We start from the raw sequence: 27,570 nt of genomic DNA, 5'->3' as shown, positions 1-27,570 counted from the left end.
CACTGTTATTTCTTCCATCTTTGACTCCTTCCTCCCTCCTGTTCCCCCTCTCCCCCCGACGCTTATTAGGAAAACCAGAGCTCTTTGAAGCACAACGCCAGAGATGGTGGCGGTGTGCTTCATGCCGAACGGGAACATGAATGATGACGAGTGTCAAGTGTGCAGCGTCAGAGTGTGTGTGTGTGTGTGTGTGTGTGTGTGTGTGTGTGTGTGTGTGTGAAAACCCACCTTCAGTCTGACACGCTCTAGCTCTGAAAGTGACAGAAAAAAATGTGTTTGCCTGGATACTTCATTTAACAGCTGCCATTTCAACTCCCACACAGCTATTACATTGGCAACAGTGTTCAGACACACACACAGACACACACACACACATAGAGCCGCTGGTGGAGCTGTTAGCAGCAGAGTTAAAGAATGATGGTGGGCTGGGGTCAGAGGAGACTTCTGATGATTCAGGACAATTTATTGTCTCCATACGGAGAATATTGAGCTCTCTGCAGCAACGTTTGAGTGTCTCCTCCTTTCAGCAGGTTGTTGTTGTGTTTTTGAGCTACGATTTTACACAATTTAAAGGGGAACTACTATTTTTTATAACCTGGACCTTATTTCTGGCATAAAATACGATCGTTTACTCACCGATAAAACTTTGGTGTTATTTGAAGTCCTTCGGAAGATATTTAGCTCCAGCGGAGTGCTGTGTATATCCATATAGTGGGAGTGAATGGGGCACCGAAACGCAGCCTCTAAATAACGCATTATCTGCCACAAAACTCGTTAATTTCACTAATATTTTGTTATGATACACTTGTGCTATTCTCTGTTGAGTCCAGAGTTACATGTTATCATCATCCGGGCTCTGAAAAGAAAATTCCGCTCTCTGCTCTTCTGACAGCGTCGAGGAAAAGTCAAAAATCACCTGAACGTCCCGTGTCGTCCCGTGTCATTACATTTCAGAAAGGCACTTAGGTACTCTCTGAGGAAAATTAACCCTTTTTAATAAATGTAAATAAAGTTGTATGGATCAAGTTTTAGCCCATTTATTATCATATTTAAATTTTTATCATAATCCGATCTATTTATTTATTGTCAGTTATTTATTCAACGTGCAGTATCAGTCACACATCTTATTTAATTCACTGGAAATTGACTGTAATCTGTCTGATGATATGGATGATAGATATTAGGGTTACAAGTTGCATTTACATCCATTTTTCCAGAGCAGCCTGCACCATGATCTTCTCTTCTGACCAGTTCATTTAAATTTGTCAGAGAAAATCGAGCAAATGTCTCAGATTATATCATCTAATCTCTTGCCTGTAGTTTGGAGAACTATTGAGAAGGATAAATAACCTGAAGAAAGGTATGTTAATCCATCTGAGGGTTGTTGACTAAAACAGTGGACAAATTAGGAATAGCAGTTATTTTCATTTAAAAATTGTAATTTTCGCACATTGCAGATTAGACCCTCTGGCGGGCCGTTTTTGACCCACGGGCCATATGTTTGACACCTATGCTCCTTATGAAGTTCTCTACCTTTCTATTTACACGTTACTGTCTCTCTTATTCTATGAGCCTGTGGGTATTATGTAGATTATGAAACCATAAAGACGCCGTTTTGTTTGTGAAGTTTGCGCTCCACACAGCTTTCAGCTCCGGTCCAAGAACCTGCGGCACGGATGCAAATGTGTGTGTGTGTGTGTGTTGTGTTGCAGGCAGGAGTGTAAGAAGCTTCGCGAGGAGCTGAGAGAGGAGCACGAGGAGGACAAGGCCTCGGCGCTGTCTCAGCTGGCACAGAGCAAGGAGCAGGAGCTGAGCAACGCCAGGGAGAGCTGGCAGAGGAAAGTGGAGGACCTGCTGGAACAGGTACGGCTCCAGGAAGAGGTCACCCGTGCAGGCGACCACCTGACTGTCTCCAGTCTGTTTTAGCTGCACGGAAACTACAATGAAATGTCTTTAAGTTCTTGTTCATTAATCCTGGAAGTAGAGGAGGTAACGTTATCACTGTTTACTCTTTAAATATCTTCTAAGATAAAGTAGCAGATGTCTACAGTCTGTAGTCGGATGGCTTTAATTAAACCAACAGTAAAAAAGAAAATCAATAGGCACAAAGAAAAGAAAAGAGGGTCAATAGGAGCTACTGTCTCACATCTGATCTTCTGTTGTGCCTGTTAAACTGATTTAATTTCTTCCTCACACCAACACACATTCATTAAACTGTAACCGGAGCCGCCTGCTAATGACTGCATGGTGATATTAATGTGGTGATCACACACAGAATCACTGGCTTTAGTCTTGTTTTTTTTTTTAATTCTGCATCGCTCCGTCAGCATGCTGTCCGTCTCCCCGCTCATCATCGGTGATTAATCCGCCCGTTCGGCCCCTCGCAGTCGGCTACGCCATATTTATTTACTCCGAAGTCAAAGTGGAGCAGCAGTCAGCCGGCCTCCTGATGGATACGCGCTGACAGAATAGGTGCCGCTTAGCAATCAGGTGACCTGGATTTTAGCAGATGTCGGCTGCAGCGAGGCCTGCACGCGTGGGCCGAGGCGACTTTTAGAAAACATGAATTTTACTCTCGCTCTGGATGCTTCACAGTGGGATCTCTAACAGGAAAACGGTCAAAGTGTGCGTCGGCTAAAGCCAGTGACGCTCGAAGCCGGTGCTCGGCCCTTTGCAGAACCTAGTTTATGTCAGTGTATTCAAGATACAAGGTGTTTATTGTCATATGTACAGTGAAAACAGTTTAGACTACATCATGAAATTCTTCATCATCATCAACCGTTTTTTATTCAGGGAGAAATTGACTGAGCATCAAGCTCTTTTACAGCAATGCCCTGAGTTACAAAAACATACAACAACAATAATCAAAATAACAAAACAAGAACAATAAAAGATAAAAAGGGCAAAAAAATAATAATAATGGTAAAAGACAAAGTAATAAAATAAATAACAACACTAAATAAATAGAACAAAATATAACAAGGTGGAAAAAATCTGTTAAATCAAATGCTAAAAAGCTTAAAATCTGATCTATGCGACATCGTTGGACCATTTCTGATGTTGGTTTGTAGCTCTGTCTGATTTTCTCGCTAATAGTAGCTTTACCAGTTTCCCCTTTTAAGTGATGAATGCAGATACCTGGCCACCTGCTGGTATAAAGTGTTATTTCTTTTCATGCAGTATGTGTTAGCTAGCTAGAAAGACACAAAGGGGCTGAGGGCGCTCAGGAGACTTCAAAAAGTTTGTAGCTTAGGTGCTCTTCTGCGATGGGTGAAGTAATAATCCAAAAAAAGAAATTACAGAGGCACTCTGAAGTGGAAGAAATATCAAAAAAAGCCTTTAATTTAACATGGCACGGACTGATTAAAAGCACATGAGCCTACGCGTTGCGGCCATCTTGGCCTTCATCAGGGCATAGACACAGGAAGTAGATCACAGCTTAAAATGGACACCCTTGGGTGTTTAGTGGGTGGAGCCTTCCCATTATGTCACACACCATGTGACCAACTAGTAGGTTATCAAAACACAATTAATAGACAAAACATAGATAAAAAGATATCACTAGAGAGAGAAATACATTTCAATAAAAGCACACAAAAATGTCCAAATTTCATAGAAAGGGGGAAAAATGAGGTAGCTAGCTGTTGGCGCTAGTCTTTGTGGTGAGTTCAAGTGCAACTTCTTGGTCCAGAACATAGGCTGTATATAAATATGGACGACTTGCTCACTCTAGTTTCCCGCGGATTTGTGCGACGCCATCTTGCGAGTTTGGAGTCTGAGCAGTAACGTGGCCGATGCCCCGACCACACCTCCGCTAGACTCATTCGTGTTTTTGTTTAATTAATACTACGCTCTGCTCTGCCTCCACCAGTTACAAAAAATGTTGTTATACTTATTTATTTATATATTCCTATGGGACTGCTTCACGCACCGGTTAGCTTAGCAACTGGTAGTCATCATGATGTCACATCCTGTTTCTGTAGCGTCAAATAACTACCTAAAATTAAACTTATCAGATAAATTGACACTTGAACATCCATCAGCATTATATTAACTAATTAAAATGACAGAAACCATCCTTGAAAGAAATTGGTTTCATGTGTATTTTAGTCTTTTAGTTTGGCCCAAGTCCCGCCCACTAACATGGAGGAGGCGGAGCTTATGACCTATACTGCAGCCAGCCACCAGGGGGAGCTCTACTTGCTTTGGCTTGACATTAGAGGAGCCATCATGGCGTCCATCTTTAAACGGTCTATGGTCCAGAAACAAGCAATCTTTGTTGGCAGTAGTTCCGAGGCGCCTAAAACTGCACTTCCTCTAACGGCCACTAGAGTCTGTCTCCCCTTAGACATCTGTGTTAAAATGTTCAACTTTACAGCTGTTTGTTCTCTAAAGCTATTTCTTTATTCATGACAACTGTACAAGGATGACTTGATGTGCATAAATAAGGAATGGAGCTTTTAGCAGCTAGAGAGTTGAGTATTGTTCTGCGGGTGGAGACCATACCAGAGCTAAAAGGACTCGTAAACATCAGTTATACAGAAACTCATCACCATTTATAAATGCTAATGTTGCTCTGTGTCTGCTGGATGTGTAAACTCTGTTAATATGTTTACTGTCACTTCATAATAAGGAATAATAAGATCACCATTTGTAATTGTCTAAATTAAAGACTTGTTGTGCTGCCTCCGCAAACATTACTACAACCCCACCGCTCAGAAACTTCCATCAGTGAGTAGACTTTAGGTGACGGGCTGCAGCGTTTCTAACCACAAGACGTCTGTTAATAAAGACGTTATATGGAATGACAGCGTGTGGCTCATGTTTTAGTCATGACATAAATTTCAAATTTGCGTCGGCTCATTGAGAGCTTAATTGTTTTTCTCGGTAATCCTAAAAATGATGACGACGGATTCATCACCACTTACCCCAATTAAGTTTCAATGAATAATGAATAATCAACGTTGGGAGCTGAATAATTCATTCATCTCTGCTCCCCGTCTGTTTGCTCCAATCAGCTTTAAGACCTGGTGAAACCATCACTTCATACCTCTGCCAACAACTAGACACAGATTACATATTGGTTATGTAGTTTTATTTATCTAGTTATATATTTTTATAGCTTAAATAGAGTTTTTCCGAAGCAAATTGTCGTTATTTTAACACGTGATCATCATATTCAGACTCCTAAACTTACTTTGTGAGTCCCAACACTGTATTCTAGCGCTGCAGTCATTGCATTTCAACATTAATTTATTATGTTCTGTAGGGAGCTCTAATTTATTTGCAAAAATTAAAAAGCTCTTTGGCTAAAGGCAAAGAGTACATATTTGTTTAAGTGCCTCACCTCCTCTTTCCTCTTCTCTGTTTCTCTGCTCCTTAGATGCAGCTTGAACTTCAACTTGTTTCCTAAACGACCGTTTTTTTGTATAGTATGCAAATCTGCATGACGTTGACCTTCAGTCCGGTGTTCATCACGTCTCTTCCGCCCCTCGTCTAGATATCCCTGCTGAAGCAGAGTCTGGAGATGCAGCTGTCCCAGTCGCAGTCGTCGCTGCAGCAGCTGCAGCACCAGTTCAGCCAGGAGAGGGAGCACCTGAGGATGCAGCTGGACGAGCTGCAGACGGAGCACCAGCGCCGGCAGCAGCGTCTGCAGGAGGCCCACTGCTGCGCCATGCAGGACATGGAGCACGCCAGGCAACGTGACCTGAAGGTACGCCAACGCCTGCGTTTAGAGGTGGTGAAGATGGTCTATAAAGACGATACTAAGGCCCAGTAGCTCTAGGAGTTTGGTTCTAAAGACTAGACGCTGTAACCTATGCAGGTGTGAGTCATTTATACTTGTGCGCTCGTCAGCTCTGTAATAACTCCACCTAAACACTAGTCGCCGCTGTGTCTTTTTTGCCAGTCAGGTTCATTTTTGTTTCTACTTCCTGCTTCACTTTCAACGACGGACACTTTCGCTGAAATTTCACCAAAGACGAGTCGTACAAATGTTTGTATCTCTGAACCTCCTCAGTTAACCTTTCCTCCATGTGTTCCATCTTTATTGATCCAAAAGAATCAATTAGAAAATTGTGGAGATGGAGAATCAGCTGGAAATATTAAAGGTGACATAGAATGATTGAACGGGGTATTTATCCTTGATCTGTGATGTGACATGCAGACAACAAAATTTTGGTTGGGTCTGTAATGCCTTAGAAGCTTCCTAAAAACCTCTCTCAGAAAGCTATATTAGGGTGGGGGATTTTAAACGCGTGGTTTTGCACCTATTTGGCGCCCCTTCGGGCTTAACTGGCAACCTCATTATGAAATGCAAGCACTTGACGCTGATTGGCTGCATTTGCTGCCACTCAAAAGAATGTGAACTTCGCTATAGAGAGCCGAAGTCCCGCCCCTCTACTTACCGAAGGGAGTTTTGGTCGGTTCTGTACGCGCCAGCATGCGGGACTTGTAGTTCGTTTAATTACGTATTTTCCATAGCGTTTTACTTAACTATCTTGCGACAAACTGTGACATTCTTGACATGTAAAATCATTTTTTATTCTGAAAAACAACATATGTATAATCCAAGGCACAAGTCGATCGGGACCAGAAAATAATTTATCTTTCGCCATAGACTGCCGTTCACAAACGAAGTAGCAGTCTGTGGTTGAATGTAGTTGGAATCCGATTATAAATGAACAGCAGCCACGCATCTCGTGCATTTCTTTCGGTGGGAATGTAAAGGAAAGTTTGCACACCGCTTGCACAGCCTGGAAGAGCACACCTCGGAACGCGACTCGCCATTTCGCCTTGAACTCCGCAAGCACTGCTGCAATGTACTTCCCGTTGGAGGCGAGAGGGCGGATGTATGCAAATTATTTTGAAGGGGAGGGAATTGAATGAGAGTGGGGGGGCAGTAAGATGCATGTTACGTAATATGTATCCGTTGTTCAGATTGGGCCATTTTCTGGCTGACATTTCTAAAGGAGGAATTTCTATGAAACGGAGATGTTCAGAATGTCTAGCACTTTTCGTATGTTCGTGAATGCGGGCAGACTACCGTTATTCAACTAAGACAAGGTAAAAACGTTTTTTCATTCTCTGTCACCTTTAAAGAAGAAACACTCAGGCTACGGCGTTAGGGTCTGTGTAAGGTCTGGGTTGTCGCCGTAGCTACAACGTCAAATTGACGCAGAAGCCTAAACCGCCTATAAGCGAACACGGCTATCTAAACATGCAGTGTTTATTTCCAAAAAGCATTTTCTCCTTCTTGGCATGTTCTGTGTTCTAGCTTACACTGATAGCTCCAACACAAACAAATCGTTGCTCCTTAGCACTCCTAGTGGTCAAATGCAACCCAGCGTTCATTTATAAGACGCTATTAGCCAACACAGCTTCTAGTACGGAACGTAAGTCGTTATGGTACGGCCTGAAACGAACTACAAGACTCATTTGATTGTAAAGCAGTCTTAAGTCAGACTTGGGTTGAATAACCTCCAGCTGACAGCAGAGCGAGAGGAAACTTTCTGGAAAGGCAGATAAAAAGGAAAATAATGAGATTTAAATTACATGTGTTGGCATCTTTTCCATTCTCATCTTTCACCACAGTCCTGTGAAGATACATCTACGCTAACAGAACAGAGTTAATGCTCATGACAGAACCACAACTTTTAAGTGTTGATGTATTTAAGCTGAATTTGAAAATTGATTTTGTTCATTCGAGACCGGCCCCATCAGATCAATACGCCTGCAGACAAATGCAGAGGACACTATACAAAACATGACAGGAAACGTCTGGAAGGCTGCTGGCATTAACTCAAACACATGACACCTTATTATAGTAATACGTCTGAGCATCTCTCTGCGCGGTGCATTAATGAGCAGAGGTCGGTGGAAACGTTCCTCACTTTTAACTTTTAACTCATTATATTGCACTGCTGCTGCAAAGAGGTTTAGAGTTGTGTAGCTGAAGCATGCAGCGCACCCTAACGATGGAGAGTTATTGACATCACCACCTCGTTCACTATTTCTCTGACAGATATTCAGTATTTCCCTCCGTAGTGAGCAGATAACCGAGGTTTCAGATACTTTAATGAAGTGCTTAATCATCATAAATGTGAGGCCGTGCTGATACGTGTGCTGTCACATTCATTTTCACATCTGTCAAACGTGACACGAGTCGCTGTGGGACCGTCAGGAGATGAATACCTGGGAATTATTAACAGCAATGTGGAATGAGGACAAATCACACAATAAAACACTGATTTCATGGGGGGGGGGAATAGTCTAATAACAGTGATGGACTGTAACAGGGCTATTGTGGAGATGAAGGTGATAGTCGGAGGCAGAAAAATGGGCAGAGACGGAAAATATTTCCACTTTAACCACAGGTTTCATTTAGGCAGATGATAGCGTGGTGCAGGAGGTGGTTTTAAGTGCCTACAAAAAAATATATTGACTGCATTAGCGTTAACCAGCTCGGACATACGTTCACCTGCGTCAAGCTAGAATCGCCGACTCCGCTGCAGAGGAAGTGACGCCATCCTACATACAGGAAGGGATCGTTACACTGTGATGATATCAAGGGGTAGATGCAGAGGTGGCAAAAGTATTCACATCCTGTACTTAAGTAAAAGTACGGATACTTGTGTAAAAAAAATACCCTGGTAAAAGTAAAAGTACTGATTCAACTCCTTTGCTCAAGTAAAAGTAAGAAAGTACAGGCTCTGAAATGTACTTAAGTAAAAAGTAAAAATATTTTTGCCGTTAATGAAACAATTCATCCGTTGATAATTTTGCAAAATGAAAAAGTTCCAGCAGAATGAGCTTTTGGGTAATTTTTAATAATAAACTGAGGGTTACTGGGTTGTTGTTTTTAAACCGCTAGCTAGTGTTAGCTATAAACTATCAAAACGATGTGTTTCCATAGCATTGCTAATCTTGTAAACTAGCTTGTAAACTCAAAAAGCTAATGACAGCAACAGAAACCACACCATACCAGACCAGTAGTTCTCAAATAGTGGGGTCAGGTGGACTTTCAGTATTACTGTCTTTATTGATGCTTGAACGATAAACAAGCCTCTAGTCACTAGGTGGCAGCAGAGCTCAAACTAATCAACAGGCTGCCTGTTCAAAACAGTAGAAGAAGAACACAGAAAGCGCATCGTCGACTTTCCTTCTCAAGTCCGATGCTCTAATCATGTCCAGTCCGATCATGTCACGTCTTTTACGTCTTCTCATCCGTGGAGGTTAAAAAAGTAACAAGCCTGTTTTTCCAATGTAAGGAGTAGATAGTACAGATATTTGTGTACAAATGTAGGGAGTAAAAGTAAAAAGTCGTCAGAGTAGTACAGATACCTGAAAAATTTACTTAAGTACAGTGACAAAGTATTTGTACTTCGTTACTTGACACCTCTGGATAGACGTTCACGGTATGTACTTATTAAACTGACTAGTTTTTCCAGTTTCCTACGGGGCCTGTTCAGACCAGGCTTTAAGATCCGGACCCGAGTGACCAGGTTTAGGTACGTGTGTTCAGATCTGGCATTGACGTACGTCTCCAGATCCGATCTCAGTTTCTCTGTGTGTAAATAAACCCCTGCATCATCTGGGGCTCAGCATCTGATGGATCTAATGGAGCTCTACCGCTGCTCCAGGCCTGAGAACAGCTTTGTTTAATGTGCGGTCCTCATGACTGTGGTTTCACACGTTAAGTTATTATTTACTGATCTCCGTCCTGACGTTAGTTAGACCTGCACTAAACTCAGATTATAACTCCATAATGTAATCTCTGGTAATAAAGGTAGATAAAGACTCCTCAGACATGACCAGATAAATAATGAACAGAATCACACACACACGCACTCATATTAAATATATAAATTTGTTAATTCTTACTTAGATTTATTTATTATTTAGTTGGTTAACAGCTACAAGGACAGAATATTTTAAAATCCTCTCATTACTAATGAACAGACGTCACTTACGGTGCTTTTTCCTTTTCAGGTGATCATTTATGACACTGGTTGTATGTTTTTTTTTTCCTGAATGAATGAGTTAAACTCCACTGACACAGGAGCACCCCTGTTGAGTATAGACGGTCTTTAATGTGACTCCAGACTCGTGTGAGGAGTGAGGACTGATCCGGACACATGCGATCCAGACCAGACTCCAAATGTGGTCAGGGATCGGGTCTCTCAGATGTGATCTCAGTGCGTCCCAGAGGTGTTCACACCTGTCATTTACGTGATCGGATCTTGAAGCGAGGTCTGAACAGGCCCCAGGTTTGACCAGATCTTTGATGTCCTAGCGATGGATAATCAAACCTTTAAATGTGAGACACTGTATTCTTGAAAACCAAACAACGAGTGACCCGTTTTTACACGTACGTAATGTGTTCGTCTTTAAAGAGTACATGAGCTACGAGCCTAAGCTTCTTCTGCCGGTTAGAGAAGCTGCTCAGGAGAAGCCATCCTTGACATTTTAATCCCACGGAGCCCTGTCAGAGTCAAGGTTGGTCTGCCTGTGACTCATCGCCGTCGTTACTCACTCTCACCGACAGCAGGCAGCTTCCGCATCAAGCGGCTCTGCGTTTCCTCTTTATAACGTCTAAATATTCATGCGCATACGCAACGCGGGCGCTCCTCAAGGTGCCAAGGAAATGTTCCTCCGCGCTAATCCTTCCATTTAGCAGTCAAGGGCGATTAGGATCAGCCATACATCACGTTCTCAAACCTCTCGGACGCGGGATAGAGGTCGGGAGACGGCGTCCTCGTGACGCGTTTCTGGCTCGAGTACAAAGAAGGAGAAGTGATAGCGCCTCTGAGTCACACAGCTCCTATGAAATTGTCAGTCTTCATTATTCGGTCGTAAACCAAACCGGCTGCTGTAAGAAAAAAAGCTCCGCTGGGTTATCTTCATCTCCTCCTGCTTTCTCTTGTTTCATGCACACCCACGAAGCTGACCACCTCTCCTTCCTCCCTCTGCTGCAGGCTTGGTTAATAAGCAGGCAGGGAGCACAGCAAGTGTTAATAGCTTTACCGAAACGCTTTTTATGGTGATGCCGTGTTTATGTTTGTGTCGGCGGTGCGGGCTGAGAAAACTCAATTATCCCGAGTGGAGGCATTTGAGGGATGATTTGTGTGTTGGAGGGGAGGTGCGTTCATATTGTCTGCCCTTATCTCTGCACAGCTCGCAGGAAGTTATATCCAGGGAGTAATAACATTTCCTGCAAATCCCTTCTCTCTCTCTCTCTCTCTATATATATATATATATATATATATATATATATATATATATACACACACACACACACAGATTCAAATAACCGAATGTAGCTGCTACAAGAAGCTGCACATAAAATCGTTGTGCATTCTGTCTTAGTTTTGTTATATCTCACTCTTAAGCCGGGCATACACTGTGCGATTGTCGGCTCATTTTGAGAAAATTTTCCACTCGTGCGTCTATTTTTTGAATCGGGCTGAATTCCGTCTCAATCGCGTGTTGTGCTTCGTGCGGTATACGTGGGGTAACGAGGAGAGATTAACACCTCACGACAAGCTCCCGATCACAAATCGTGTGCTCGCAAGAAAATTTAAACTTGTTTGAAATCCTGGTCGCTCCTCGTGAAGGTATCGCACAGTAGAGGCAGCGCCACGAGCCGATCGCTACGTCGTTACGTCAAAACGACTTCGATGTGCGTCTCCCACTTCCGGGTTCCTCTTTTTCTTCTACTTCTTTTTGACGTTGCAGTTCCGGATACGAAAGTCCGACGTGTGGTATATGGACGTACAGTGTGAGCAGTCAAGTCGTATCAGAGCGTTGGGCCGTATAGTGTGAGAACATGATTCGTAGGCTGTGAACTTTTGAACTCAGCGATCTAGTCGTGCAGTTTGAGATGGAGCTGAATCGAAGGATTTAAAATATCTTACAGTGTATGCACGGCCTTAATGTGTTTCACCTGCGCTCTAAGAGGCGGTTTATACTTCTGCGGCAATTTGACGCCGTATCTCCAGCGACAGCCCAGAACATACGCAGGTGTTTTCTAGCGTTTAAGCAGATTGAGTTCAAAACAAAGTGTAATCCAACAGGGAGCGAAGGAGGTAAATCAACCAGAAATGGCTCTGAATAGGTTTGTCCGTACAAAGAATTGTCAAGAAAGGGTAGCGGGGAATGGAGGTTTGGACTCAAATGCAGTACTTTGGAGGCGGGAGTAGGCAAAAAAAAGCAAAAAACGGGGGGGTTTTAATTAACAAAAAGACAAAGCTAACCAAAAAACTATAAAGAAAAAACTTGAACAAGACATGAAACTACGGCATGGCAAACATGGAAAAAAACTATGACATGAAACGTGGCAGACAAACAGTATGACGCGACCAGGAACAAAGGGGAAGGCAGGGCTATATATACACATGAGGGAAATCCAGAACAGAACAAAATAAAACAGAAAAACTAAACACTAACCATGGCTATGAAAAAACCAAGAACTTAACAAAATACAATAAACAGAAACACAAGAAACTAAACCATGACAGAAAACATGACAAGAATAATCCAGCAGAGAGAAAACTAAACAGGTTTTCTTAATCACCCGAGCAACCAGTTAGCTAGAAATGAGTGCGCTGGTCTTTATCCTAAAAAAAAAAAAAACTAAACTACATCAAAGGCGACTGGACTGGTTTGGGTTTTCTTGGAGACGTTTCACCGCTCAGCGTCCAGGAACTCATCTGATATAAATGAGAGGCTAACTCATCATTTTACTGCTTTGAAAGCGAGACGAGCAAAGTTTCAATAAAAATGTCATTTAGAAAGTAGTAAGTCTAGGGCTGCAGCTATCGATTCTAGGGCTGAAACGATTCGTCGAGTTACTCGATTAACTCGATTACAAAAAAATGCTCGAGGCAAAAACTCTGCCTCGAAGCCTCGTTAAATTCCTATGACGCGCACTATACGCGCAGGGATCTGAGTTTTCCACACGGACCGTTGTTTTGGAAGCACGGAAGCATTTATGCGAGGCACACCAGTAGCGCGTGATATATTTTGAATTTATTTGGCACGATGGCGGAGAGTAAAGATGCCCATAAACGGCAGAAAATGTCTAAAGTTTGTGATCATTACATTCATAAGTTATAATACATTTCACGCAGCTGAATCACGGAAAGCGCGAATGAAAGCGGCCATGTGGCATTGTTTACAAAACTTGACCGCAGCGCACGTTTGCAGGCAGGCGACGAAAGCTCCGCTAGCGTAAAACACAAAATGGACCGGTATTTAATAAAAAAAGGGACAGAAACGAGCTCAAAAACCAGACGTAGTGGTGTGCCTCGCATAAATGCTTCCGTGCTTCCAAAACAACGGTCCGTGTGGAAAACTCAGATCCCTGCGCGTATAGTGCGCGTCATAGGAATTTAACGAGGCTTCGAGGCAGAGTTTTTGCCTCGAGCATTTTTTTGTAATCGAGTTAATCGAGTAACTCGACGAATCGTTTCAGCCCTAGAATCGATAGCTGCAGCCCTAAGTAAGTCATTGCACGTTACCAATCCCCCGTCACCGCTGCTCTTTATTCTGGATTTACTGCCTCTAATATAAAAGATGATGAGGAGTCAGTTTCCTCTTTTCCATCCAAAGCTGCCGAACTTTTAAACCTCAGCCATCTAGTGGTTACTGGTGGTATTGCAGCCTGACTTTAACATCAATCAAATGTGTCTCGTCTTGTTCGTTCGCTGTTAATTTACCCGTCGAACAGGTCACCACAGACTTCACTGAAACGTTGCCAGCGTTTCCTTCACACGTGTGGATTTTAAACTCAAAGCTGCTGTCGAGCAGTGACTTTCATCCAGTCGGTCATAAATCTTTTTCGCCGCCAACCAATAATCTAGAGACCGTGAAAGCCTTGTCTCTGCTTCTCATCATCGTGGCTTTTTCTTCTCTTACGGTCTGATCTGACTTTTAAATCCACTTTTTATAAAATGCCCTCTATCGTCTCTGGACCCTCGCCAGTTATTTCTCACGGTCAGACCCTGAGAAGGTTATTTATGACTTTGTCTCCCGCAGTCTCGGCTCATTCTCTTCTGAAAAAGTTTCGAACAAAGTGAGCACTGACTACGGACCGAAGACAAGAACATGTTACACCTGTCTGAAAGTCTCCGTGTTTTGCTCGTGGGTTAGTTTAGGCATCAGTATTCTGCTGGTGGGTTTTACGTCGCTCCAGAGTCGTGCACCTGAATACGCATCAGACGAGTCTTCCAGCTACATCCCTCCACCGATGCTTGACTTCTCCCAGCTCACGTCTTTAAGTTGTCCTCGGGGTCGGGATTAAAACTAAAGCAGCAGGATCAGCTGCCAGAGGACCTGAGGGTCAAAGTCTCAGCTCGTGTCTCTGTATGTTCATCCCTCCCCTCCTTTCTCTGGTTAAACGGATTCCTGCAAAGTAACAAATATTGACCGTGTGCGGTAATGGATTGAGCAACAAGGCGTCCACACAGAAAAAGAGGAGGTGGAGGAGGAGGAGGTGAATGTAACAGCATTACAGTCAATTGGTAATTATAGGATTCCCTGCGATTAGGAGTAATTAATGTGCTCCCTTAATTAAAGGAATAAAAGGTATGGTTTTTTACTGACCCCACGGCACACGAGTACGATCAATACCAACGAGTAAGAGAGATTAGCTGCGTTTAAAACTCCGCTCCTCATCCTGTGACACAGCCACCAGCAGTTATAGTGACGCTGGTTTAAAGTCAGACGTCGGAGCTTCGTTAGCTGCTGTGATGTGTTTAAGGGAAATATGTGCGCAGGGATTAGATGCAGATCAGGATCAAATCTAACAAACACAAGGAATTAAACCTCTTTCTATCAGATTTTGCTCTTCATGCACATGATTTAAATCCAAGCGTTTCCCCAAATACTAAAAAAAAAAAAAAACTTGCTGCTGCAGAAACACAAACAGACAAAACATGAATCCTCACGCATAGGCAGCAGCTTTTTCTGCCAGAGAAGAGATTAAATCACGTTGTGTGGCATCCCTCCAGTCAACGATGCTAATGCCTGATGCTAATCTTGGTGTTTTCTGTTTTCATTTTGCTAAAACTAGTTCAGACATTTAAACTATCGACACGTTTATAGTTTAACTTGTGTGCAGCTCAAGACTCAGAGCATAATGATGGATTTACTGACTGACACCTGTCCTTACTACGCCACACTGTAGTTTAGTTTTGTCAGTCAGTAAAAACTAGGATGTGCATGGAACAGATTTTTGCATAAGGGAGGACTAAACATATAGGCCGTGAACGGCAGGATGAGGAAAAGTGACGTTAGTAAAGAGTCCTGCAGAGGTTTAACAAAGTGTAAACGAACTTGGAGTAATGAAGATGAACCCAACAGGGGTCATGACATAAGAGGAAGGCATGTAAACAGGGAAGGAAACATCTGTAGGAGGAAACATCTGAGAACAAAAGGCAATCTGACAATCCAACAACGAGATATCGTAAATTTGGTAAAAAAATAACCACGCAACAAATATCCAAGAAGCTGACACAAGAGCCACTGGACTTCCTTGAAGACGTTTCATCCAAGTCCTCGGCTCTAAAAGACTGGTGGTGGAGGAGTTGGGGGTTTAAATAGGAACATCTGTGGCTGTAGCACGTCATAAGCGGTTTATACTTCTGACGCTGTAGCTACGGCAACAGCCCAGACCCTACGCAGACCCTAACGCCGTAGCCTGACGAACACCTCTCCAGAAATGTAATTATGCGGACCACAAGAGCTGTGGTTGGTGCTCTGGGTAGTAGCGTGTTTCCGCTTTAGTATGTCCTGCTGCTGATTGTTTTCGATCAGTCTGAGGAGGTTCAGAGACATGCAAACATTTGTACGACTCGTCTTCGGCAGAATTTCGGCAAAAGTTTCAGTCGCCATTTTTGAAAGTGAAGCAGGTAGTGGAAACAAACATTAACCTGACCGGCAAAAAAGACACAGCGCCAACTAGTGTTTGGGTGGAGTTGTTACAGAGCAAGCCAGACTGATGAGAGCACAAGTATAAATGGTTCGCACCAGCGTAGTCTACGTACGTAGGTTACTATGTCCTGCAGAGGTATAAATGAGTCTTAAGAGACGTACAGGTGAGTATCTGGTTGTTACTTTGAGTGTTTCTGTTCCTATTTAAGCCCCAGCTCCTCCATCAATGTTTTAGAACTGTAGACTTGGATGAAACATCTTCAAGAAAGTTTCAGTTTGTTTTTGTTTGTTTGGTTTTTTGGATATACCATGACTATATATACAGAAAAGTCCTGATGGGAAAACAAGACCAAGTTAAAGTTAGTAAAGTCAACTAAAGGACGTAAAGATTCCAATATTACAACAAAACATGACCAAACTATAAAGCCATGATGAAAAGATTATAAACACTGTTCTGGATTCCTTTAAACATGATAAGAAAAGGTGGAAGAGTTGAAAATCTCACAGCTCCACAGTGAGGTGACTTTAAATCAGTGGTGAACGGTCTGATGATTCTTCTATTCTACTTGGTTCACCGGTCAATCTCTGCTTCAGCTCACAGAGGATTTAAACTAAAATACTTTCTCTCTGCTTCACTTTTCCATTTCATTCTCACGTCTCTCTTGATTCTTATTTTCTCATATTTCTCTCTCCCGCTCCCTCACCTCTTCTGCATTTTATTTTATTTTTTTACCCTCTGTGTGTTTACCTCTTCCTCCCTGGTCTCCCTGGTTGGCCTCCCATCCTCTCACCCTCTCCTTCCCTCCACCAGGAGCTGGAGGAGCGCCTCCGCCATCACCACCACGCAGAGCTGCAGTCTCTCAGAGAGGCTCACCGCCAGAGCATCGAGACGCTCAAACAGCAGTCGGAGCAGGAGCTGCAAACGCTGCGCTTTGAACTGGAGGATGAGGGCAAAGCCATGCTGGGTAAGGTCTTAACGGAGTATGTGTGTGTGTGTGTGTGTGTGTGTGTGTGTGGGCGGGGGACGTATGCGTTAAAAAATAAAAAAATAAAGATTAATTCATCCGTAACCTTTCAATCTGCACTGATTTCACAGCTGAGACTGAAACATAAGAAGAAATCACTGAAAAATAAAACCCTGTTACTTTCAGGAGAAGCTGCTGCACAGTTATATGGGGATGAGGACGGATGGATGTTGGATGGATGGATGGATGGATGGATGGATGGATGGATGAATGTTAGATGGATGAGAGATTTTTGAATGATAGATGGATGGATGGATGGATGTTGGATGGATGGATGGATGTTAGATGGATGAGAGATTTTTGAATGATAGATGGATGGATGGATGGATGGATGGATGGATGGATTTAGGGATGGATAGATGTTAGATGGATGGATGGATAGATGGATGGATGTTAGATATATAGATGGATGGATGGATGGATGTTAGATGGATGGATGGAGGGATGGATGGATGGATGGATGGATGTTAGATATATAGATGGAGGGATGGATGGATGGATGGATGGATGTTAGATGGATGGATGGATTGATGGATAGATGGATGGATGTTAGATATATAGATGGAGGGATGGATAGATGGATGGATGTTAGATATATAGATGGAGGGATGGATGGATGGATGGAGGGATGGAGGGATGTTGGATGGATAGATGTTAGATATATAGATGGAGGGATGGATATGTGGATAGATGGATGGATGGATGGATGGATGGACGGATGGATAGATGGATGGATGGAGGGATGGAGGGATGGAGGGATGTTAGATGGATGGAGGGATGGATAGATGTTAGATAGATGTTAGATAGATGGATGGATAGATGGATGGAGGGATGGATGGAGGGATGGATAGATGGAGGGATGGAGGGATGGAGGGATGGATAGATGGATGGATGGAGGGATGGAGGGATGGATAGATGGATGGATGGAGGGATGGAGGGATGGATAGATGTTAGATGGATGGAGGGATGGATAGATGGATGGATGGATGGATGGATGGAGGGATGGATAGATGTTAGATAGATGGATGGATGTTGGATGGATGGAGGGATGGAGGGATGTTAGATAGATGGATGGATGTTGGATGGATGGAGGGATGGAGGGATGGAGGGATGGATAGATGTTAGATAGATGGATGGATGTTGGATGGATGGAGGGATGGAGGGATGGAGGGATGGATAGATGTTGGATGGATGGAGGGATGGATGGATGGATGGATGGAGGGATGGATGGAGGGATGGAGGGATGGATCGATGTTAGATGGATCGAGGGATGGATAGATGGATGGATGGATGGATGGATGGATGTTGGATGGATGGAGGGAGGGATGGATGGATGGAGGGATGGATGGATGGATGGATGGAGGGATGGATAGATGGATGGATGTTGGATGGATGGAGGGAGGGATGGATGGATGGATGGAGGGATGGATGGATGGATGGATGGATGGATGGATGGATGGAGGGAGGGATGGATGGATGTTGGATGGATGATGGATGGATGGATAGATGTTGGATGGATTGATGGATGGATGGATGGATGGATAGATGTTGGATGGATGGATGGATGGAGGGAGGGATGGATGGATGGATGGAGGGATGGATGGATGGATGGATGGATGGATGGATGGATGGAGGGAGGGATGGATGTTGGATGGATGATGGATGGATGGATAGATGTTGGATGGATTGATGGATGGATGGATGGATGGATAGATGTTGGATGGATGGATGGATGGATGGATGATAGACAGTGTGTGTTCTTATGTGTGTAATGTGTAACATGTGTAAACTAGCTCCAGAGTCTAAAAGGCAGCGACTCTGTTTAAAGTGCAGCCAGTTTGTGTTCAGTGATGAATGTTCCTCCATTAACCTTCATGTCACGGTCCCGACACTGGAGAGCCGCCTCCATCTGTCTCTCACTTCCCACATCCTGACGTCCTTTTATTACCTCCTCTGTCTCTCTCTTCCTTTTCTCCCTGCGTGCGAGACGCTGCGTTCACACACGTGTGTGTTCTTCTTATTTTAAAAAGCCTCGGCGAGAAATAATTAGTTGGCACGAAGTAGGAAGCTAATAGCAGCGAGCTCTCCCTCTCCAGCTCCTCTCAACCATTAGACTGTTTGCAATAAAACCTGTTCAGTGGAGTGAGGATTAAAGGCCACGCGGGTACAGGGGGAAACAGAGGCTCTTGTTTTTATGTGCAACCTAGAAAGTAACATAACAAAAATGCTCGAGCATCTAATGAGCTCTTCCTGCAAACAGACTAAACACAGAGAGGAGCTGTGTGAATGCTCAGCATCACTGACACATGAGATGTTCTGTGCAGATTAAACGTGTGACTGTTCTCGTGCCGAATGTCTTTTCCGCCAGCTTCTCTTCGGTCGGAGCTGAACCACATCCACGCGTCGGCCATCGAACACCTGAGACAAACCCACCAACAGGAGTCAGCTGCTGCCAAGGCTGAGCTGGAGAAGACCCTGGAGAACAACCGGACACAGGTAGGAGGCTCGTTAATGGTTCACTTCACCGCAGGATCAGTTTTAGACGTGAACCCCCGACATCTGTGTTTCTCTACTCACATATACAGACTGTATCTGTAGTTATGACGTCTGTGTTACTTTGAGTTTGATATTCCACATTAATAGAGGTCCCCAGGTTAAACTAGTCCCGTGCAAATAAGGCTTTAGTTATTCATTTATATATTTGCCGCCATCTTGGCAACACAGCTCCGCTATGAATGACTTTCTAGCTGAGTCGTCACCATCACTCCAACGTATTCTGCCTCCTTCACAGCCGTAGTGAAGAGCGTGCGATTGGAGTGAATCCACACTCTGCAGACACCTCTGAATAGTCTTTCTGGACGCCTCCTTCACACTATCACTCATCCACCACAGTCTCCACTAACACTCCTCACTGAATAAGATTCCCACTGAGAAATACTGGAGGGAGTGTTTTACCTGATGAGAAACGCAGAGAGGTGTTTACAGATAATGTGTCGATGCATTTTGATTATAAACGTTCTGTAGTGAGGAGTTATTTAATCAATAATCAATTAAATTGAAAATTAATTGTAGTATAAACTTGATTAATAGTGACTTTAAGAAGAAATGATGACTATTCACTGGCTCCAGCTTTCTGAATATGAGGACACCATCTTGAGTCTCTCGGCGCTTGTTATTTCATATGATACTTTATTAATTTAATAATAGTTTTGCAATAAAACTGATTAAATAAAGACAGCTGCAGCCCCCGAGCAAAAGTTTGGCTCCAGTAATATGTGATTGCATTTGCAGAAACCACTGTATATTAAAGATGGACGCCATGACAGCGCCTCAAAAGTGAAGCCAAAGCAAGTAGAGCTCCCCCTGGTGGCTGGCTGCAGTATAGGTCATAAGCTCCACCCCCTCCATGTTTGGATTGGGCCAAACTAAAGTACACATCAAACTTTTTATTTTTTTTTTCAATGATAGTCATTTTAGGTAGTTAATATAATGCTGATGCTTGTTTGTGGTAAGATTTGTTTAAGTTAGCTATTTGACGCTATAGAAACAGGATGTGACATCATGTTGACTACAAGTTGCCATGGCCCTGTAGGACCAAGAGAGTTGGAAAAAGTAGATGAGTACACTGTATAATCCAGCATTTCTTTGTAACTGGTGGAGGTAGAGTAGAGCGTAGTATTAATTAAACGGAAACGTGAGTAAGTCTGGAGGAAATGTGGGCGGGGCATTGATATCGTGGCTCCACCCACGCACCGTACTGATCAGACTCCGGCTCCAAACTAGCAAGATGGCGGCGCCCGTATCCCCAGTAAAAATAGCATCAGCTTGACCAAAGTAAGGAAGTGGAGACGCGTCATTCATATTTATATACAGTCTATGCCTCCTACACACCGTCCACTCAGACGTCTTCTCTCTTTTCTGTGTCGCAGTGATTTCAGTAAAAATAACTTCTGTTCAGCTTTTATTAACTCCCAACACTGAGTCGCTCGGTTTCAGTCGTCGTCATGAGAAGTACAAAGATAAACTCAGCATGTTGGCACAGAGTAAAGAGCAGATCCATTGCTTCATCTAGTGTTTCTAATGTCACACAGACGTCACAAACATGTTTAATGTTTACCGGTGAGTGTTGTTCAGAATTGGGTTTGAGGATGGAGTCGGTATTAGATGATATCGCCTCGCGTAACATCTGCCTCAGGCCCAGACGCCCGGCAGGCAGCCCTCTCACCGTCGCCTGTAAATCTTCCTAATTACCCCAAACACACCGCAGGCTCCTCTCTCATCACCTTGTGCTACAGATGTTCTAACCAAGCTGCACAGCTGGTTATCTGTAATACCCCCCCCCCCCCCCCCACGCTCTACATCATCTATCGCTCCAATCTGTGGTCGTCACAAGTCAATAAAGGCTAACAGGTTTTAGCTGATAGTTTAACAGTTAACTGAACACAAGCGAGTAGAGTTTGTGATTCAAGATAAATTATTTTATTTGCTTTACAGTTTCACCCTGTGAACTTTATTTCACCGGTAGCAAAATTCCCTTTTCTCCCAGGCAGATGAGCGTCATTGTATATTAGTTTTCATCCATGAGAGACAAATAAAAGTTATTTGCCCATTTTTCTCTTAATTTCCCACATTTTTCATACTTCTGTCTGATAATTGGTGAACTTTCTAGTGTTTTCATCTTGAGTGATCATCATCTTTTATAATATAAAGTGCCACATTTTTGTATTTTTATCTTTTTTTCTTCTTAAATGTGTCCTACTTGTTTTCACTGACATTTAAAAGGTTGTAATCTTTAAAATAAATTTACAGATTTTAAGATTTTTTCACACAAAAACCAATAAGATAACCTCCACTTCAAAAAAATGTACGTATTTCTGTTTTTGAAAATGTTCCTTTCTCAACTTTTTGCATTTTATTTTGGGTGCAGAAGAAACTGAGACGTAAAAAAATGAGTACAAAGAGAGGGGACGACACACAAGAGAGGATTTAAAATGGGAACATTGCAGTTACGTTATCTGTCTTAGTCAGGGAGGTCACTATTTAGTCCCTTCTGTCTTTTTACCATCTGCGAGTTCTGCTTGAACATTGAAATGAGGCGGCTTTTTAGGCCGTGGCTCTTGTTTATTTTTGTCTGATGATTTATTAACGCCGAAATCCTGCATGTGCAGCATTTGCATTCTCAGCCGCGGAGACGGCGTCTGTGTTTACATTCGTTCTTTGTTTACTACGCCGGAGCCCTAATGGCACATAAACTGAACCTACCCCGAGCCGAGTCATCAGAGTGGAAGAGCTCAGCGGCAGACAGTCGTCACGCTGTGTTTAAATAATGTTTTTATACCTCAAATTACTTAACAGATGGAGGGGGAAGACACGGGGTTGTGTGTGTCTGCGTAGACGTTGTCGTCTGTCTTTGTTGGGGTGTTTAATCCAACAGTTGTCTGATCGTCATGGCTCCGTTCTATTTCTGACGCTCTTTTTAGTTTTTTATCTTCCTGCTGCAGGATTTGTTGATTATCAGTCGATGTACAGTGTCTTCAAAGAGCTGTCGTCTTCTGATATGCCTCCTATTATTTATCTTTATCTTGTAAAATCATGGCTATTAGAGCCAAAACAAATAATCATCAGTCCACAAATGTCAGTAATAAACACATTAATTGATATTCCTTTGGGTAACAGATGATAAAATGTTAAAGGAGAAAATTCCAAATAGATTGTGTGTTTTCTGACTGTTGTTTTGAGAAAATTCAGCATTTGAAGATGACATTTTACAGTTTTCTTGAAGCTAATACACAAAATTAATTAAGAGAAGTGGTCGCCCAAGTCCAGTTTACATTTGTGAATGAATAGCCTGTCAAAATGGATCACATTTATACCACATAACTGATGACCTACTGTAAGCTACACAACTAACATATTAAAAAAAAAAAAAAAATGGTAAGTGAACACATATAAATAAATAAATATATTAATAAATAAAACAGTATTAACCCACTGGAGCATTATATTGTTCTACTGAGACCAAGAGACCAAACTTCGAGGCTAAAAAAAAAACTACAGTTCCTCAAACGTCCACTAGATGCTGCCTCTAAAAGTGAGTCAATCCCCATAGACCTCCATGTAACTATGTCAAACTCTAAATCAGAAATAAACGTGTTCACAGCCTAACATGTTTATAGCTAATTTCTAAATATGACTCACACATTTAATTTGTATCGAGTCATAAATTTATGCTTAATTAAAGGCTCGTCGCCTCTAACTCTTTGACAGTATTTAAATTAGCTGAGAGTTAGTCAATGCCAAGATGGCGACGGCCAGAGACACCACACTGAGCTTCAAAACAGCTCTTCAGGAAAATTACAGGTGATGCCACATTCATCTTCACATACAGTCCATGATTGGGACTGAAGATCACATTCTTAATGATAACTCAACGATTACGTCTTTGGTTCACGTTAACCCTCTGGGGTCTAGAGTATAAATGGCTGTTTTTGACTACTTTTGGTTTTACCTTTATATTTTATCTTAAAAACAGTTTACCATCATTCTTTTCAGCACAACCTCACACTTGTGACTGTACAGTTATTTTTTCATTTTGACATACTGTATTAACACGTTGGACTAAGAGTTTAACAAACCATTTTTGTAACTTAGAATGCAAATCTAAACTGTAACTTTCAAAATCTTATGAAAAAAATTAGCAAACACCAAAGTTATTCACAACTCTTTACCGTTTCGTCCTGCACTAAACAGGCACCAAACATGACGACAATATTCAGGAAAAAGCATGGCGTAAATTGTTGAAACGGAGACTCTGAGTTCTGTTGCCACATCATGTGATTTGGACGCGCCGGCCGTCCGTCGACTCCAGAGGCTTAATAGCGTTTTATAATATATAATACCCCTCCATCGTCACCTTTAAAAGTAGATGAGGGAACCCCACGCTAATTCACTCTGGAGATGCTGAAAGCTAACGTACCCAATGAATATTTGAACGCCTTATTTATTTTTTAAACCCTTGGAAATGCAAATAGAAAAGGGACAGGAGGAGGAAAGAGCAAATAAATGTTCACGTTTTCTCTCCCACATCTTATTTTAGCTGAGATTTTTGGAAGAGAGCTGACAAAGATGGAATAGACCGGGAAAAAAACATAAATCTCAGCCGAGCGATGACACTTATCTTTGGCCTGCAGTTATAGTGAAAATCAAAAAGTAATGCCTGCTGTAAAATATCTTAAATCCTGCCGTGCATCCTCCTCCGCTCAGACCTTTTGAACCTCCTTCCAGAAAGAAACCAGGTGTTTGATGAGATGAAGAGCAAAACGAGTAAACTGGTCATTAAACATTCATCTGCCTCGTCCCGATTGTGCTTAATTAGGTTTATGGACATAAAACATCCACCAGTTACATTAAGTGAAGATGCTGAGGAGACTCAAACAGAGACATATGAGGCTGTTACACCAGATTATGGCTTTTGGATATATGAATTCAGCCTTTGGCACACATCGTTGTAGATCTGAGTTAAATGAGATTTTTGCAGAGAAAGGAATCATTAGTGGACAATAACTTGACACTGTTAAATCTAGTTCTGATGGAGTTAAGTGGCACTCAAGTAGGAGTCTCTAATTGTGATGATCAGTTTGGCACACAAGGCCTAGTTTCCCTCTCATCATTTGGAAGAGCTCGTTAGGCCAGCCCCAGTCTGCTCTGATTGGCCCCGCCCACATGTGTTTCGAAATGAAAGCTAAAATTTGAGAAAGTATTTCATTGGACAGATGTTAGTACACGCCCCCCGAGTGCAGGATGAGTCGTCAAGATTTTTAAATGGCTTTTCAGGAAATGATAAAGGCTAAAATACCAGTAAGAATATCTACAAAAAGGACTGTTTTTTTCTCCATACTGGTCTGAATGACCAATCAGCCATAACATTATAACCATGGACAGTAGACGTAAATACAATCTTGTGACAATTCAGTGTTCTGCTGGGAAACTTTTGGACCAGACATTCATTGGTGTGGATGTTACTTAGACATGTAGCACCCACCTAGACCAGACCAGGCACCCCCACCCCATAGCAATGACACTCCTTGATGGCAGCAGGATGCAGCCTGACACAGGCACACACACAAAAACGCTTTAGGAACAACTAAAAAAAAAACAAAAAAACATGACGAACAGCACAAGGTGTTGACCTGGCCTCCAAATTTTACTAGATCCCAAACTGATCAAGTATCTGTGGGATGATCTACAGAGGCCCCTCCCCTCAAAGCCCCCCCCACCAACAACATTCAGTTGCCAGACACCACAGGACACCCTCAGAAGACCCATGTCCATTCTCTGATGAGTTACCACAAGGGAGACCTACACAATATTAGGAAGGTGATCATAATGTTATGCCCATTCAAATCAAACCAGCAGAGGCAGAGATTCACTGTCAATAATTTTGTCCTCACCATCCGTCAAAGGGCCAACAACACTAAATCTCAGAACAGCCTTTATAATGTATTTAGTTTCATTTTGGAAAACCTAAAAAAAAAAAATAAATGAATAAAACATGAAAAATACGGATGAAAACTGGATCTTTGTGAAGTAGCTGTCACGGTCCTTCAGACAATAAAAAGTGGAGTACTTCTTAAAGTTATTGAAGCTATGAGTCACTTATTTAAAAGTGACGTTCCAATAATGGACTCATTGTAGAGACGGACAGGCTTTGTGCTGTCTTCCTGAGAGCGTTTGGTCGAACCTACGCATCGTGCCCCCCCCCACACACACACAATCTGACAAATCCCATTGTTAGTTTTCTCACTTTGTGTCAGCGCGGAGCTCAGGAGAAAAGAGCAGTTCTGCAGGTGGCCATGAGTAATTTGAATTGTTTACACGGAGACATGACGGACTGTTATGTTCAGAGAGAGTGATTCAGATACGTCCCGGGGTCTCGTACAGCGCTGGTCTCGACTGAAACCCGGCTTTGTGTCGTAGTTGTGAGTCAAGTGGATGATATTTAAAGATCAGTTTAAACGTCTTTACAGGTTAAGTTTTATCAGGTAGATTTTGTAAATTATTGTTTACTGTAACTTTTCTTCTCCTGCTTTAGGAGCGCGAGCTGTTGGGTCGTATCTCTGAGCTGCAGGAGGAGGTGTCCAGGAGGAAGAACCACATCGCCCAGCTGGACCACCAGATCCACACCCTCAACGAGAACATCAGCACTCTGACTAAAGAGCTGGAGATGAAGGGCAAGGAGGTGCTCAAGATCCGCAGCGAAGCCAATCAGCAGATACGGTATGATACGCAGCGTAACACGAGTAAAACAAAAAATGAAATGGAAAAAACCTTGGTTCAAGCTTTAGTTCACAGTTACAAATTGATTTTCTCCTCCTCCTCCTCTTCCTCCTCCTCCTCCTCCTCCTCTTCCTCTCCAAAGTCTCTCAAGTCTGCACCACATTTAAAATAGACTGGCTGGAATTTCTGCTTTATTTTTACCACCGTTGAGGTATTTCTCTGTCAGTTTCACTTGTTCGTGTGCTCTCTGGGATTTTAGAAGACTAATTAAATCTTATCAACGACTTTTAAAAGCTAAAATTTGCCCAATGTACACATAATCTCTATGAGATCTGGTTGTCTCACAGTTTGACTTCTTAAACACATCCAAAGAAAAAAGCCCAGTGAAACAAAACAACACTGTGTTCATGGTGCAGTTCAACTTCACCGTAACCTGGCAACAAAACTACTGAATATCTTCCTCATGAATCCAGAGAGGTGGGTGTGGAGCGTCTTGTTTTAAAATCTTTTTGACTCCATTTTTCACTAACGTAAGCACTCAACCCCGTCTGGTGTTTGAAGTTTGGGAATAAAGGATTTAAAGGTTATAGTTTTATTAAAGTTATTCTTTTACTTATTTGCTCTAGAGTTTAATAAGTAAATTGTACAAGGAACTTTTTTTGCGTCACATACAGATCTGGAGATCGGAGGAGGTTAGCATAGCTTAGCATAAAGACTAGCAGTAGGTAGAAAGCATAGACTGTATATAAATATGGACTACACGTCCCCACTTCCTTGTATTCGTCAAACTGATTTTCCCGGGGATACGGCCGGCGCCATCTTGCGAGTTTGGAGCCAGAGTCTGATCAGTACGGTCAGAGGGTGGAGCCACGATATTGATGCCCCGCCCACATTTCCTCCAGACTCACTCACATTTCATTTAATTAATACTACGCTCTACGCTAGCACTTGTTTTTTAAGAATTGTTTTCACAACTCTCACTGTCTCACGGGACTGCTTTACAGAGCGGTTGGCATGGCAACTGGCGGTCGCCATTAGGTCACATCCTGTTTCTATAGCGTCAAATAACTAACTAAAACAAAGCTCATTCAAAAAATTGACACTTGAACATTCATCAACATTATATTAACAACCTAAAATGACAGAAACCATCCTTGAAAAAGAAATGTATTTGACGTGTATTTTAGTGTTTTAGTTCGGCCCAAGTCCCATCCCTTCGTATAAAACATTAGCGAAACATTATCAGTGGCGTTTCAGAGCAGCGCTGACATCTACAGCTCCTTCTTTCCCCTGAAACACACTGAACACGCCGCTGAATTTGACTTGATATTATTGG

At 42.6% G+C, this 27,570-nt stretch overlaps 1 protein-coding gene across 1 annotated transcript in view; it reads left to right on the top strand.

Annotated features, from left to right (window-relative positions):
- The window catches only part of fam184ab (family with sequence similarity 184 member Ab), a 77,990-nt gene that overhangs the window by 26,308 nt on the left and 24,112 nt on the right, over positions 1-27,570 (top strand). The window contains exons 8-12 of the mRNA XM_084559795.1: positions 1,713-1,863; positions 5,501-5,713; positions 16,745-16,898; positions 19,327-19,454; positions 26,050-26,234. Coding sequence (XP_084415921.1) covers positions 1,713-1,863; positions 5,501-5,713; positions 16,745-16,898; positions 19,327-19,454; positions 26,050-26,234 — 831 coding nt within the window. The remainder of the gene's footprint in view (positions 1-1,712; positions 1,864-5,500; positions 5,714-16,744; positions 16,899-19,326; positions 19,455-26,049; positions 26,235-27,570) is intronic.

This window comes from Chelon labrosus (assembly GCF_963514085.1).
Source record: "Chelon labrosus genome assembly, chromosome: 14".
Classification (NCBI taxonomy): Eukaryota; Metazoa; Chordata; class Actinopteri; order Mugiliformes; family Mugilidae; genus Chelon; species Chelon labrosus.
This window is presented reverse-complemented; position numbering and strand designations above follow the sequence as displayed.